This window comes from Bos indicus, chromosome 19, assembly GCF_029378745.1.
Source record: "Bos indicus isolate NIAB-ARS_2022 breed Sahiwal x Tharparkar chromosome 19, NIAB-ARS_B.indTharparkar_mat_pri_1.0, whole genome shotgun sequence".
In the NCBI taxonomy this organism is placed as follows: domain Eukaryota; kingdom Metazoa; phylum Chordata; class Mammalia; order Artiodactyla; family Bovidae; genus Bos; species Bos indicus.
The window spans coordinates 23,068,967-23,085,342 of NC_091778.1; the positions used below are offsets into that span (position 1 = coordinate 23,068,967).

The 16,376-nt window shown below is 53.6% G+C and overlaps 1 protein-coding gene across 5 annotated transcripts in view; it reads left to right on the top strand.

Annotated features, from left to right (window-relative positions):
- ABR (ABR activator of RhoGEF and GTPase) overlaps positions 1-16,376 on the top strand; it is a 188,644-nt gene that overhangs the window by 128,830 nt on the left and 43,438 nt on the right. For 4 of the 5 annotated variants that reach the window (XM_070772792.1, XM_070772793.1, XM_019981205.2 and 1 more), the window contains 6 exons: positions 1,910-1,970; positions 7,400-7,452; positions 8,023-8,163; positions 10,306-10,427; positions 12,076-12,241; positions 16,221-16,343. In XM_070772792.1, the coding sequence (XP_070628893.1) occupies positions 1,910-1,970; positions 7,400-7,452; positions 8,023-8,163; positions 10,306-10,427; positions 12,076-12,241; positions 16,221-16,343 (666 nt within the window). Of the gene's footprint in view, positions 1-1,909; positions 1,971-2,267; positions 2,423-7,399; positions 7,453-8,022; positions 8,164-10,305; positions 10,428-12,075; positions 12,242-16,220; positions 16,344-16,376 lie in introns of those variants that run through there. The other variant, XM_070772794.1, reaches the window with a different exon arrangement.

A 16,376-nucleotide genomic window follows, 5' to 3' on the forward strand; every position in this document is an offset into this window, starting at 1 on the left:
AGCTCTTTCTGCAGTTTTGGAAGTCCTTCTTTATAGGCCTCTCTTGATCCTTTGCTTTCTCAGCTCCAATGCTAGAAAAGTTGGTGAGATGCAGGATAATTTTCAGGAAGCTACAGGGTTATACCCAAGTTTGGAATCAGCCGAGAGGGAACACATGTGTTGGGCAGATGGAGATGAAAGTGTGAGCTTGATTACCCATCAAAGCTGGATTGAAATAACATGGATGTGGATCTGTAGCCACACTGGGTTTGCTAACACTTCCCTTCCACGTTCAAACACATTTCATGGGGGCAGACAGAGGAGAGCTGAGCTCTGTTTTGTCTCCAAACCCAGGGGTCAGGTGAGTCACCTTCTGCCTGGAAGGATGGCATGGAGCGAGGGGTAGGAAGGTCCCAGTACATGAAACAGTGAGGCTGGAGAAAGGGTGGTCCCTATCTGTGTTCGAGTGGCCCTGCCAAGGCTGCCTGGGTGCCCGGGTCATGTACTGTCCAGAGAGTGGGAGAGGGTCTCCTCTTAGCCTGGGCTGGCTGCCTGTTCTCTGTTCCCCCTGTTTCAGCAGCAGCAGAAACCCCTGTGCTCATCGCCAAGCTCCCCTCCAAGCCAGCCCTACAAGGGCAGAGCGAGGCCCATGGCCGGCTGCCAGTGGCTTCTCACCCTGACTCATGCGCGGTCGCAGTTGCTCCCTACTAGTGCTGCCGCTTCATTACTGCAATTAGGCCCTTCTCTGCCGCGGAGTGATTTTGTACTTCTAGGCTGCGCTGGAAGCGCGCATGGAGAAAAATTCCCTAAAGCTGGGAATCTAGACACCAGCCAGAGACACAGCCTTGAGAAGCTGAGGAACCTCACTTTTCCCCACCCCCATGCCCCAGGCTCATCCCTGGGGGTTTTCTCTGTCTAGAAACAGCTTGAGGCAGGAGTAGCAAGTGTAGAGTGCCCGTGGCCTGGGCATTTCCTGCCAGGGAGAGCAGACAGCATCACCTGGTACCTGACTTGGCCTCACCTCACCCCCGCCTTCCTGCTGACAGTCCCCTGGGAGCCCCCACTCCATGTACTCAGTCTTCCAAGGTGGGGATTGCGTTACGACTCCAGTTACAGGCCACACTGGTCTACTGGCAAAGGGCTGGAGCTGGAACCTCTGTCCTGAAGGCAGATGAAAGAGGTTAGGATCAGATAAGCCATCCCTGGGGCCTGTTGCCAGCACCCCTGTCCCTTTGTGTGGCATCCAGGGGGGGTGTTGCTGTTTCCTTCCTGGCAGTTTGTGGGCTTGGATGTCCAGCCCAGGCACAGTAGGTGGGGAGTGCAGCTGGGGCTGGTGGCTGGGTGAGTCCCTCTCGGTATGGGTGAAGTAGAGGTCGGACTGCCCTGCACCTCTCGGCCCCAGGCGCACCACGTCCCTGCTGCCCCCATAAAGGCGTGTGGGACCCCTGTCTCCTCCTCTCCAGGGCTGCTCATGCCCAAAGACCAGCTGGTATGCTGGTGCTTGTCCACTAAAACCCTGTGTGCCCTGAGCTGCTGTGCAGCAGTGGCTGCTGCTGGGGGTGGGGAAAGGGTGGTCCCATTCTTGCTCATCCTCTGAAGGCCCTCCTAGTCGCTGAGGAGGGGCTTTAGGGGACAGGCCTGAGGAGCACTGACTGTGATCACAGTCCTCTCTGGTCCCCAGAGCCCCTCCTTCTTGCCTGCATCAGCCACTGGACCCTAGGAGGCTCCAGGAGTTGACGGGTGTGGCCAGGGGCTCTGGAGTCAGAGAGGCAGAACAGAGCCCACCCATGTCTGTTAGTCTTTGTCTCTTTGCTCCTGTTTGCACCCCTGGGTCTCAGAGCCCTGTTTCCTGCTGTGTTCACCATGGGGAATGGGGAGGCCCGGGGTGGGGCTGGGCCTGGTAGAGTGATTCCTCTCCTCTGTTTGGCAGGAACTCAAGGTGAAAGGTCCCAAGGACTCCAGGGACAGCCACACGTCAGTCACTATGGAAGGTACTATGGGGAAAGGGTTGGATTAACAGTCACCTTCCTTTGTCTGGCTTTGTGCCTTGCTTGTAGGTGTGCGCACACGTACTCACACGCGCGCGTGTGTGTGAGTGTGTGTGTGAGCGCGTGCACGCGAGGAGGAATCCAGCCTCTGTCCCCAGGCAGCTGGCCAGCTACAAACGTGCTCCTCCTTAGGATGCCAGCAGGCGCCTCGCTCCCCTCCTCCTCCCCGCTCCACGCGCACCGCCCTCCCTCCCCTCCCCCTGGCTAGAGGCGCACTCAGAAGCGGCTGCTTGGTTCTGGAGGCTGTGCAGCCGCAGCCGCGAAGGTGGCTGAGTGGCCGGGCCGCTGAGGGGAGCGGGGGAGCCCGGAGCGATGGCCGCACGCTCCCGCCACGGGGACGCAGGCTGCCATGGAAATACTTCTCATCATTCGCTTCTGCTGTAACTGCACCTATGGTAACCCAGGCCCCCTCTCGCGGGAGGTGGGGGTGTCCTCCCACCTCTGGGGGCCGGATGGAGTGGGTGGATGGAAGGGGTGGAAATGTGGCCGGCAAGGGGGGCTGGGGGGCAGCAGGGTAGGGAGGGGGAACAAGTGGCTGGACTTGTGTTAAGCCGCGGGCGGCCAGCTTCCAACCTGGAGTTGAAGTCTGGGGGCCCCTCCAGGCAGAGGGGGCTTGGAAATGGGAGGACCGGGCTGAAGGGGCCAGGCTCCTCCGAGGATCTGTGGGGGGAATTCGCGGCTCAGCTCCAGAAGCTGGGAGCAACTTCCTGGAGAGGCTGTCAAGGAGAGAAAGTGACAAGGCTGCACCTGCAGGGGTGGCCACCCCGGGGCTGGAGAGGGGTCAGCAGGGGCCGACCGGAGAGGGCCCGATGGTCCAGATGGCAGTGCCTTGGGCTCGGAGGGTGCCAGCTCCTGCTGGAGGGAGAAGTTGGGAGTCTCTTTGTTTCGGGCGAGAGGAGAGGATGGTGAGCGACCAGGGTATTGTGTGCTTGGAGCGCACACGCTGCCTTGGCTCTCTGCTCTGTGCACAGGCGACTGGAGAACGTGAATATGGTTGGGAGCAGGAAGGAATTGGGTAGCCCCCAGGGGGTTCGTTCTAACCACTGGAGACCCTTGAGCTGAGGTCTTGTCGCTTAGTGCAGAAGGTCCGCGGTGAGTGCTGGTGGGAGAGGGGGGCGTGGCAGGTTCTGCTTTGTGAAGGTCACACCCCCACTGTATGATGGGTGGGGGGCCAGGGGGCAGACGGAGCATCCTCTGCAGCTCCCTCAGGGACAGGGGTCCCGAGACAGGTGTGTGCTGCCACCCAGGTTCTCGGCTCAGAGGAGACTGGCACCAGCCTAGGCAAAGAGGTAGGTGTCCGGAAGCCGGCAGGCCCCGCCTTCCAAGAAAAGAGGTACCTTCGGGATGACCCAGGCTGCCTTTGGCAGGGGCATAAGGGTCAAGTGATGCCCCCGGCCTGCTGCTCTGGGCCCCTAGGGCAGACGGCTGGTTTCAGGACCGTCTTCCCTCCCACCAGGCAGGCGTTTTGTCTCAGCTTCTCTCAGTCACTTTGCTTTCATGTCTCCGTGGTAACCTGGAGCTCCTTGTTGAAGGCTGAACAGAGGCGGGCGGCAGCTTGCTGGAGGAGCGATGCTGAGGTTTTCCGGGCTCTTCCCTGCGACCTCTGTGCACAATCAGCTGTCCCCTCCCCTTCTTAGATGTCCTGTATAGAAGACTGCTCATGATGGAGAGAGACCCTGAAGTCGTCCCTCTCTGGCTGTCCAGCTGGACAGCACGGGGAGCACTAGTTAGCGGGCAGAGGCTGCCCTGGGCCCCACCCCTCGGCTCAGATCCTGACAGTCTGGACTTGAAGCTGGCCTGGTTGAAGATCGGAGGGGAAATGCCCTTCTCGATCTGGCCAGGGAGTTGGTCAAGTCTCCACTCTGCTTCTCTAAAGAGGAAACAGTCGGCCCTTTGCTTCCTCTTTCTTCCCCAAAAAGGAAGCTTAGTTTTAGTGAAACAGGCTCAGGACCTGAAGTTCAGGGTTTCTTCCACCCCTGAGATGAAGTCAGCTTCAAAGTGTGAGGGGTTAGGTGCAAAGGGGCCCTTACTGACCACCCTGTTTGAACCTTCTCAGCCCCTCCAAAGGGTGCTGGTCTGACGTCTGAGGGAGGCTGAGTGACTTAGGGCTCACTCTGGGCTTGCCTCATAGCTCAGTCAGTAAAGAATCTGCCTGCAATGCAGGAGACCTGGGTTTGATTCCTGGGTCAGGAAGATCCCCTGGAGGAGGAAATGGCAACCCACTCTCCGGTATTCATGCCTGAGAAATCCCATGGACAGAGGAGCCTGGTGGACTACAATCCATGGGGTCATAAGAGTCGGACAGGACCTAGCAACTAAACCACCACCACTGTGGTTGTCTGCCTTAGTGGTTAGGTACCGAATGTCCACTCTCCAGGGCTCCATGCCAAACATGGTTGGGGGGGTGGGAGGCAAAGGGAGTCTGACTCAGGCCCCTAAGGAGGGGGCTCACCTTGGCAACAAGAGAGGCCAGCTCATCCACTCCTTGATGAATCTTTCCCAGAACCCTCTCAAGGACCACTGGGCTTCTGCTGGTGCTACCCTCCCCCATGGAGGGGGACGGCTCAAAATTAGGGAGCAGTGGTAGACCTACATTCAAAACCCAGCTGCCTCTTACAGCTTTGTGATTGTGAGCAAGTTACATAAAACTTCTTTGTACTTTGGAGAATTTTCTGCATATGTAAAATAGGACTAGTGATCATTGCTTTCCTTTTTTTTAAAAAAAAAAAGTGTATTTATTCCTTTATTTGTTTATTTGGCTGTGCCCGGTCTTAATTGTGGCACATAGGATCTTTCGTTGCGGTATGTGGGGTCTAGTTCCCTGACCAGGGGTTGAACCCGGGGCCCCATGTATTGGGAGCGTGGAGTCTTAGCCACTGGACCACCAGGACAGTCCCTTCCTTTTTTAATTAAAAGGAAATAGCACATGTAAAACAGTGCCATTGGACACGGAGTAAAGTACTCAGCAAGCTAGAGAGAGGCCCACCTTGCACAGGTCATGGTTTGTCTTTTAGGCTGTGTGAATGTTGGTTGTGAAAGTCCTGATTGGGGAAGGCTTTTAGGAGGAGGGGGAGAGACGGGCATTGCAACTTGGTCAATGGTGTGTGCCCCAGAAATGGGAACCACATGTTGAGGAGCAGGGAGAGGGGGAGGAGCAGAGGCAGGGAGCAGGTGTGTATGGGGCGGGGGGTGAGCTGTGCACTCTGCATTCTCAGGGGAAGCAGGTGTGGGGCACGCCCATCACGGCCGCCCTGGTTCCCTCCATATCTGACTGCGGCCCTGGGGCCTTGTCCTTGCTCTTGGCCTCTCCCCACCTTCCTCCCAGCTGCCCCTCCCCAATCTGGGGCTGATACAATAGGACTCATTCCATGGCCACAATCAAGTGGACTCTTGAGGTGACTCGAGGCATATTAATAACCCCTCTGAAACCCAACCTGCCATTTGTGCAGACCTCTGAGCTTAGTCAGAAACCTCTTCCTCCTGGGACCCAGCAGAGGGATGGAGGGGGCTGACACTGCAGTATCAACTTTCTCTGGGCAGGAACTCGAGGCCCACCCTGGCTGGTGTCTGCTGAACTTGGATTTTCTCTGGGTCTCGGGTTCTCAGAGAGTGATTTCCCCCTGCCCTGCAGATGGGCTGAGCCACAGGTGGGTACCCTAGACCAGGGGTCCCCGACCTCCAGGATCTCATGCCTGATGATCTGAGGTGGAGCTGATGTAATAATAATAATAAATCAGAGTACATAATAAATGCAATTCACTTGAATCACCTTGAAACCATGCCCTTCTTCCCGTCTTCCAGCAAACCAGTCCCTGGCGCCAAAAAGGTTGGGGACCGCTGCCCTAGACAGCCTCAGAACTTGCCCCTCCTGGGCTGGTGACCGATCTGTATCCTCATTGGCCCAGGATAGGCCAACCTGATCTTGTCCATTCTAGCACCCATTGCCCTTGGACAGGGAGGGGTTCTAGAAGTTGCTAGATTAAGAAAGGGCTGCAAATAAATCATGGGAGGTGTGTTTGCCTGAAGCAGTGGTTTTCAACCCTTATGACATCTCAGAATCCACAAAGGAGCTTTGTAAAAATGCTGATGCCTGGGTTCTGCCCAGCAGAGCCTGCTGTTTAGCTGATGGGAGAGGGAAAAAGAGGCATCTGAATCTTTTGAGAGTTCCCCACTGATTCTAACGGGCAGCCAAGCAAAGCCAGCAGATGAGGCTCAGGGCACACCGCTGAGACTGCATCTTCTCCGTAGCCAGCAGTTGTTTCCAAGTGACCATTTAGCAATGCGCAGGGTATTAATATCCAGGGCCTTGGGGAACTCTTTGGTTTGGGGGCTGGCTGGAACATGAGTGTCAGCCCTGGTACCTGTCACAGCCTGATCCCATGGGATACCCACTCTGGACCTCCTCCCCAGACCAGCATCCTGCCTCTTACTGCTCCTTCAGCAGGGGGGCAGAGGTCATGACCCCGTGGGCAAAGGTGCAGGCCCGGAGCTGAACCACCCAGGCTGGGAGGGGCAGGGCGCAGCTGCCGCAGGAGCTTTGTTCGGAAGTGTTGGTCGGCCAGCTGCCGCCTTCACCTGTTCCCTTGAATCCTGGACATCCTCATTTGGTATCCTGGTCGCCGAAGGGTGTGGCCTGTGGTGTTGTGGGGAGGGGAGGTCGTGCTGAGCTTGCATTTTCCAAGCCTCTTCAGGGGCTCTCTGACTCAAAGCCCCACCTGAATTCCTTTCGGAAATCTTTACCCCATCAGCTGCCACTTGAGAACAGAGCCTCTCCGTGGCCATCAGGCGTGCCTCCCTGGTCCTCAGCCAGGAGGGCATTGAGGGCACAGATAGGGGTCTTCCTCGTGGAGATGAGGTCAACAACATGGGTCAGAACGAAGCATGACGTTCCCAGCTGGTGGGGCCAGGCCTTGGACCAGAGGGATATGAGAATGATGGGGTTTGGGGACACCTCCCTCCCTGGGAAAACAGTGTCTCCTTCCTGCAGTCTGGGGTCCTGGGTGTGACCCCCACTGTCCTGGAGCTGTTAGGGGTAAGGCTGTGTGATTTCAGCAGAGAGTCCAGAGGAGCATCTGTGTCTGCTATGAGCCTGGTCAGGCTGGGACAGGCCTGGGGGACAAATAGGCCTTCAAGAAATCATGTCTAGTGGGAGTCAAGATGAGGTGGGTGGAAGGGGCCGAGGTCACCAGAGCTGTGTGTCCGTCTTTTGGGGTGAGAATGGAGGCGTGGTTGCTGTGGAATCCACTCTGGCCTCCTGTGAGTGGACATCCATGCAGGGGAGGGAGGCGGCTCGGGGCACAGGCTGGCCCTTCAGGTCTCAAACTCCTCCCTATCTTTCATCTGACCTGTCCCTGTTCCTGCTTCCCCAACAGCTCTGCTCTACAAGCCCATTGACCGAGTCACCAGGAGCACCCTGGTCCTACACGTGAGTGTCTCCCTGCCGAGTGGCCAGGGAGGGCTTAGGAGTGGGTGGGAGACTGAGCCCAGGGTGCACAAGCGCCGGAGTCACTGACAACAGCCCATGCGGGGAGTTGGGCAGAGGGTCCCTGGGCCCTGACTGCACCTGCCTGGCCTGTGGTGACCAGCTGATGGGCCCAGGGCCTAAAAATAGCTTGGCCACTAAGCTTGACTTTTGGCCAAATGCTCCCTGGGAGGCAGGCACTTCCTGCCTCCTCATTCCTTGCCTGGTCTCCAGTGTCCTTGGAGCAGCTGTAGGGTAAGTGGGGGGTGTCTCTCCCAGCTGCTTGGTGAGAGGAGACTCCACCTGGTCTGCACCACCAGGGAGAAGAATAACGACTGCAGCAGTAATAAAGGGGCGCCACTGCCCTGCTGCTCTGACCCTAATTCTTAGCTCAGCGTTTGCAGGCATGACCGAGTCAGAGTAAGGTCCCTAGTTGGCCCCCTTGGAATTCTTTCAGTGCGGATTGAGTTCTCCCCGCTGTCTTCTCGCTCAGCCCCACCCCGCTCGCCCATCTCACCACCCCATCCTTCCCAGGACCTGCTGAAGCACACACCTGTGGACCACCCAGACTACCCGCTGCTACAGGATGCCCTCCGCATCTCCCAGAACTTCCTGTCCAGCATCAACGAGGACATCGACCCCCGCCGGACTGCAGTCACAACCCCCAAGGGGGAGGTGAGCTCAGGATCTAGTGGGGCTTGGCCCCCAGGGTGAGGAGGGTGCCCGGCACCAGCTCGCCCATCCCTGCTCTCCTGCACACATGGGCACCACCGCCCGATGCCCGGTGGCTCTCCAACCCTGACCGCTCAGTCCCAGCCAAGGACAGGCCTTCAGGTCCTGGGCCAACCGCTTAAAGTCCAGCATCTCATTAATCTTCATAATGGTCCACGGAGGCAGATGAGGAAACTGGGGCCTGGAGAGTCTCTCCAGGTCTCCCGCACAAGGTCTCCTGGCTATCAGTGTTGGAACTGGATCCTTTAGCTCGGGGTCCCTGACCTCTGGGCCGTGGACTGGTACCTCCTATCACATCAGCAGCAGCATTAGACTAGACATAAAGGGCACAGTAAATGTGATGAGCCTGAATCATCCCGAAACCATCCCCCTCACCCTCCGTTTATGGAAAGTTGTCTTCCACGAAATCAGTCCCTGGTGCTGGAAAGATTGAGGACCGTAGCCATAGCTGGGGTGTTCTGTCAGCAAGCCTCAGACACTGACCCCCGCACCAGGGCTCTGTCTGTCTCATTCTTGAATGCAGCCACCTCTTCTGGGCAGCATGGTGTCCTCAGAGTCCTCTGGAAAATAATGGCTCAGGCTGAGGGAGCTTGGAGAGTCAGGGAGAGGTGGCTGAAGCTGCCAGGTGACTGAACTGTCCCAGGTGGGCGCCTGGATGTGGCTAGCAGCTCCAGTTCCCTGGGGGCCCTTTTTGCTAGAGGAGTGGGGGTGCCTCAGTGAGGGGAAGCAATTTGAAGAATCAGAGGGACAGTTAGCTGCGTGGGTCAGCAGCCTGACCCACATATGGAGCTTCCTGTCCAGAAGAGGTAATTAAGTGGTGTTCAGGAGTGAAGGCTGGCTGCCTTTCTGCTCCTTTGTAGTGTTTATGAAGTTCCAGTGTCTCCTGGGGAGGGAAGTAATGAGGGGCAGGATCTGGGGATTGGCTAATGGGACCAGCGCGCTGTCCCTGCATGTAGCCCCAGCCCCGGTTTGCAGACCCTGGAATGTCACCAGCTGGTTTGACTCTGAGGATGTCTGAGAGATCTCCAGAGGCCCTCGAGCACGACCAGTTTGGGATCGTTTTAATAGTGAGCTCTCTACGTGCTCACCTACATACGCAGCATATATAGGTCACACAGAGAAGCCCGAGACAGACCGTGACAGCCCCACAGAGGCCCGCGGGCTCAGGGTGGTGGGGAGGAGGCTCTGGAAGTTATGCGTGGAGCGAAATGCTCCAGACCAGCCAGAGCCCAGGGTAGAGACAGCTGCAGGATCCCCAGGACACTGCGACAGCCCCACGGAGGGAAGCCCAGGGTCCCCCATCCAGCCGCCTGAGGCGGGTTGCAGAAGCCACTCAAGAAGCAGAGGCCTGAGTGGTTCTGCAGATCAAAGTTCCGCTGTAACGAGATCAACATCTTAGGCAGAGTTAGGGAGGCGTTTCTAGGGTGGAGGTGGGTGGGGTATGTATGACCCAGGTGGGTCCATCCAGGGATGAGCTGTTGAGGGCTGCGGAGAAATGGAAAGCTACCACTTGCGGATCATATATTACATGCCAGGCACTCTACTGACTGTTCTACATATACCATGGCTCCTATGCTATGGGGGCCAATGTCATTGTCTCCGTTTTACAGATGCTAAGACTGAGGCTCAGAGAAGTCGGGGAACTTACCCCCAAGATCTCAGCCAGGAAGTGGCAGAATCTGGATTTAAGCCCATGGTAGATTAGGTGTTAGCTATGAGCTCAGTCACGTCCTACTCTGCAACCCTGTGGACTGTAGCCTGCCGGGTTCCTCTGTCCATGGAATTTTCCAAGCAAGAATACTAGAGCTGGGTGCCATTCCCCACTCCAGGGGATCTTCCTGACCCAGGGATCAAACCCGCATCTTTTGCATCTCCTGCACTGGCAGGTGGATTCTTTACCGCTGTGCCACCTTGGAATCCCCAAGCCTGGGTGCCTGACCCCAAAGCCAGTGCTGCTAACCACCAGGCACTATGGTCCCTCCCTGGAGCCCTACCCCCACCCCCACCCCAACCCCCACAGCTGGATGGGTGCAGGCTGGGCCCTGGGCTGACCCCCCTGAGCAGGCGGGGGTGGGTCTCTCTCAGACGCGGCAACTGGTGAAGGACGGCTTCCTAGTGGAAGTGTCAGAGGGCTCCCGGAAACTGCGGCACGTCTTCCTCTTCACCGACGTCCTCCTGTGCGCCAAGCTAAAGAAGACATCAGCGGGGTGAGTGTGCAGGGGGGTTGGTGGGCGGGGGGAACTAGACCCCACCCCCCAGTGGAGCCTGTCAGCAGCCTGGGGCCATCTGCATTTTTTTCCCCCTTTTTAAAAACATATTAATTAATTTTATTTTACTTCATAGCCTTTTTCTAAAAATAAATCATGGTTTTAATTATAAATATAATACAACCAAATTATAGGGGGTGGGAAATAAACCCTGTCACCCACCCGAACATAAGCATCAGTCTCCTGCTGCTATATTTCCTTCCAGTTTTTTTTAAATGTTCTTATTTTTTTCATATACTTGTAATCAGAGTGAATACCCAATTTGGGGCTCTGCTTTTTCCATTTCACGTCATAAGCATTTTCCCTGTTGCTGCTTAATCTTCATAATCATCATTTTACTTTCCTGCATGATGTTACAAGTGGATATGCCATAATTTACTTAAGCATTCTCCTTTTATTAGACAGCTCTAAATTTTTGCTAACTGCAATTCAGTGAATATTCATTAAATCTGATTCTACCATTTATTGAGTGCTTGTGCCATGCCAGGTGCCATGACAAATGCTTTGAATATATTATTTCTAATCTCCCCAGTGACTTCACAAAGTAGGTATTATTATCCCCATCTCACAGACGAGAAAAAAGGCTTAGGAAAGTGAAATAAGTTGCCCAAGGTCATAGAACTAAAGTAGAGGAAATAGGATTTGAACCTTCATCTGACTTGAAAGCTGCTTTTGAGCTCCATCTCTGTACCCAGTGACTAGAGTGTCTCTGTCACAAGCAGAAAAGGTTCTTCAATATGTATTCCTACGGTCTTCCAGCCTTATTTTCTTACCACCTATGGTGTGCTGAGGGAGGCAGGCCACAGGCTTAATATTGCAGGGAGGTACAAAGCGAAGTCCTGGGGAAAGTGAGAGAAGGAGAAGCTATTATTCTGAGTTTCAGTAGAGGGGATGACGTTTGAGATGATTCTAAAGCAGAGGTGACAGTCGTAAGCACACATACCTCTGCGTTAAGTCCTTTGCCCACGGCAGACATTACTAGTGGATCACAGCACTATTTCTCGTTGGACCTGGATGTGGCTTTATAATCCTCAACTCATTATCCCATGTGACTTCTATTGAGAAGAGGTGGCATTCAAAATTACATCTGTATTGTATCTCTAGCTAAGAAGATAAAGAATGTAAGTTATGTATAGAGAAGCTGGAAGGGAAGGAAGAGTTGGATGGGGAACAGGAGAGACCACTCTTGCTGAGACACTAGAGGTTTGGGCTGCCTAAGAATGTCAGTCGTCTTGGGCCAGAAGAATGTCAGGCTGGAGGTCCAGAGCCCTTACCGCTGCCTGACCATGCTGCTGCTGCTGAGTCGCGTCAGTCGTGTCTGACTCTGTGCGACCCCAGAGACGGCAGCCCACTAGGCTCCCCGGTCCCTGGGATTCTCCAGGCAAGAACACTGGAGTGGGGTGCCATTGCCTGACCCTCTGACTATCATCATTCCATGAATGTTTCCTGATCAGGCTCCTCAGGGTATGGATCATTCTTGCCTGTGACGAGTTCTCAGTCAGTCCCTGTCAGGTGGTTTTGGTTCTAGCGATTCGAGCCTGAAGACCAGTTCCTCTGTGGCTCACATCTCCCTCTGACCTGTTTGCAGGAAGCACCAGCAGTATGACTGCAAATGGTACATCCCCCTGGCTGACCTAGTGTTTCCATCCCCTGAGGAGTCTGAAGCCAGTCCCCAGGTGCACCCCTTCCCAGACCACGAGCTGGAAGACATGAAAATGAAGATCTCTGCCCTTAAGAGTGAGATCCAGAAGGAGGTGAGCAGAGCCTGGCATCAGCTGGGGCTGAGAAGTTGGCCATTTTCATTGCGGACCTTGGAATTGGGTGTGCCAGGGAAATGGAGGAAGAAGTGATAAAATTTGGGAGTCTGACAAGGGAGGCAGGATGTAAGAGAGGAAGGCCTTTCTTTACAATCTTCAAGATAACATGTCTGACCATGACACATGAGCACTGGGCAGTTAGAAGTCGGGCCAAGGAGTCAGTGCTCAGAATTTAGTGGGGTTAATTATGGGACGTTTCCTGGGGAACAGTGTATGCCAAACACTGCAAAAGCAAGAGGAGAAAAAGTCTTCTTAAGGAAAAGCAGGATGTGTGAGAAAGGAAGGGCCTGGGAGTCTCCTCAGAAATTGACAGGTCGAGTAGGCAAATAAATAAACAGGCGGCTTTGGAGATCACTTGGTCTAAAAATGCACAGAAGCTTGTATCCTGATAGAGAACTGAGATTCTGTCAAACATACATGGAACATTTACAGATAATTTAACATGTATTAGGCTGCATTTTGCTGTTGTTCGGTTGCTAAGTTCATGTCCAGCTCTTTGTGATCCCACGGACTGCGACACATCCGGCTTCCCTGTCCTTCACTGTCTCCCTGAGTGTGCTCAAATTCATGTCCATTGAATCAGTGATGCCGTCCAACCATCTCATCCTCTCTTTCCCCCTTCTCCTGCCCTCAGTTTTTCTCAGCACCAGGGTCTTTTCCAATGAGTTGGCTCTTCCATCAGATGGCCAAAGTATTGGAACTTCAGCATCAGTCCTTCTAATGAATATTCAGGGTTGACTTCCTTTCAGATTGACTGGTTTAGTCTCCTTGTAATCCAAGGGACTCTCAAGAGTCTTCTCTGGCACCACAATTCAGAAGTGTCTGTTTTTTTGGAATAGGAAATCTCAAGTTTAAAAAAAAAAAAAAAGTGTACTGGTCATGTTCACAAACAACAATGCAGTAAATTAGAAGTCAACAACTAGAATATAGTTAAATTATATACCTGGGAAGTTAAAACTTTCCAGGTAAAGAGGAAATCAAAAGGGAAACTGCAAATTATTTAGACCTGCATGAAAATGAGAGCACTCCATATTAAAACCCAGGGGATACAGCCAAAGCACTCTTTAGAGGAAAATGTACAGCCTTAAGTTCATTATATTTGAAAACAGTGGCTAGAGGAAAACACCCAGAAGGAACCTTCCCCAGGAATGGAAAGAAGAGCATGGCGGGGCTTGGTTAGTTGGCCTTGTTGCTTCTCTTCACCCATCCAGGCTTGGCTTAGGCCTCGCGTCCCCACATGAGCCTTCCCCGATGTCTCCCCACTGTTGGAGGTTTCGGTTGGGTGCCTGGCTTCCTGGTTCTTGATGTTTACCTCTTTGCTTGGCGTTATTGGTGCTGAGTTGTTATTGCACACTCTGCTGTCTCTCTTCCCCACTAGAATTTCAGCTCCAGGGAGGGGACTGTTTTCTTCAGTTCTGTGCGCTAATGCTCAGTTGCTAGCCTGCCAGGCTCCTCTGTCCATGGGACTCTCCAGGTAAGAATACTGGAGTGGGTTGCCATTTCCTACTCCAGGGGATCTTCCAGACCCAGGAATCTAACCAGCGTCTCTTGCATCTCCTGCATTGGCAGGCACATGCTTTATCACTGTGCCACCTGGGAAGTCCCCTATGTCCTACTACTTAACATGTAATAAATAGGTGCTTTATGAAAAGTTGTTGAAGGACACATGCCCAGATGGCTTCTAAGGATTCTTTCAACCCAGATATCTTTCTCTGAACAGAGGAGAGGAAAACCACAGTAATAACCCAGGGATGTTTGGGTCATGAGAATGTCCTACCCCTGTGGCTCAGCTGGTAAAGAATCCACCTGCAGTGCAGGAGACCTGGGTTCGATCCCTGGGTTGGGAAGATCCCCTGGAGAAGGGAAAGGCTACCTGCTCCAGTGTCCTGGTCTGGAGAATTCCATGGACTGTATAGTCCACAGGGTCGCAAAGAGTCGGACACGACTGAGCGGCTTTCACTTTCACAGTGTCTAGGACTGGGGTACACCTGCCCGGAGGGAGCCCCCTGAGCAGCACAGGTGTCCTCCTAAACAACCAGCCTCAGGGGAGCCTATTTCCTCAGTTGGGTCTGCCAGCATCTGCACATCAGGGGCATCCCGCATGCGTGTCCCTCACCCGGTCCTGGGAGCTGCAGGCTCTGGCCCTCCGTCCTGCCCCATGTGTGCAGACGTGGCGTTCTGCTTCATTGAATCCATGCTTACTGATGGCTGCAGGGCTGCGCCAGATGCTCACAGACCTCCTCATCCAGTGGAGAAGGCACACATTCTTCTGTGTGACTGCAACACGTGACACAGCGTGATGAGAGTCACTGGAGATGCACGGTGTTGTTCTCTGAGTCACAGAAGCAGCAGCAATTTATTCTTTCAATAATATTTTTAAGCCTAATTTTTTCCCTAATCCCCAGTGTCACACTGACTTCTTATAACAAGAAATACAATACCAAAGTGCGTAGAATAGAACTTCTTACCTTCCCCCCATCATTCCTAGTTTGAGATATATTCTTCTAGACGCTCCTGTGTTTACACGTGTGTGTCTATGTATTTTTTGATGAGACTACACGTGCCGTTTTGCAGTTTCATCTGTCAGATCCTTTTTCACAACTGTTTCCTGTTCTCACTCGACGGCACAACATATTTGGGTCTTTAGATGGGTTCTCCTTCTTTCCTCGGCACTTCTATTTCTTCCCGGCAGATCCCCTACGAGCGGGATGTCTGGGGCAGAGGGCTTGCGCATTTCATCGCCAGGTTTACGTCTGCAAAGTTTGCATCCGATCGTGTTCCCTCCAGCAGTGTGTCATCATCTGTTCCCCCACAGTGTCACAGCACCGGCTGTGAGCAATTGTCACAATTCTGCCAGTCTAGTGGGTAAAAAAAAAAAAAAGCAGAGATGAATTCTAGCTGTAGAGGATGGCATTGGCACTGAGATGTGAAGCATAATAGTGGTTCATAAAAGGGAAGGGATCCTTTATACGATACAGACTGGAAAAACTGGAGACAGCTGAGATGGGGAGCAGCTTGTTAGAGAGCAGGGAATAATAGTGTGAGCCTGGGGTGGAAGATGTAGGGGATGTGTGGCGGGCGTGGAAGCTAGAACCCAGGCCTGGGGAGGCCCCATGGGGCCAGAGGCAGTGGGGGCTTTATGCTGAAAGGTGTCTGCTGCTTTTAAGCAGGCGTCTCGGTGGTACCCAGAATTTAATTTATGGAGATGACTGAGTGATCGCCCAGAGATGTTCATGCCACTGGAAGATTTTTATTCCTTAGATTTATTTTATTACTTATAGTTCCCAGGAGTAGGTGGCATATGCCACGCCACGCAGGGCTATGTGGGAAAGCATGGGGTTCGGTCAAGAGACAGAAGGAGGGACTTGCCTGAGAGTCCAGTGGTTAAAACTCTATGCTTCCAATGCAGGGGTACAGGTTCCATCCCTCGTCTGGGAACTAAGATCCCACATGCCATGCTGAGTGGGCAAAAAAAAAAAAGAGGCAGAAGGAGCATGGCAAGTGCGTGGCCCAGAGCCTAGATTGTGTTTTCCACAAGAAACAGCTTAGGACTGGCAAATTGAATAAGTCAGCAGGCTCTGGGCTAGAGCGGTCATATCTAGTTGCCCTGGGGTACTTAGGGCAGAAGAAATCCTGGCTTGTGTTAAAAGAGAGGATAAGGGGTGTGGACTCCAGACTGACTGGTTTGCACATGAAAGATGCACTCACAGGGAAGTCATGTAGTAGCCTAGGAATTAGCATGTCCTGCGAGGAGCATTTTTTTCTGTGGCTGATTGGCCCTCCCAAGACATCAAATTGTCATAAAATATAGGAAAAAAAATGATGACTGTACAGAGGAATGCTGTATGTAGAACTACAGGGTGACAAGTGGAGTCTGAGTGCAAGGAGAACCGCCTGTGCCCTCTGTCCCCTGCAGAAAGCCAACAAAGGACAGAGCCGGGCCATCGAACGCCTGAAGAAGAAGATGTTTGAGAATGAGTTCTTACTGCTGCTCAATTCCCCCACAATCCCGTTTCGGATCCACAATCGGAATGGAAAGGTCAGAAAGGACGGAGATAAGGACAGACAGCCC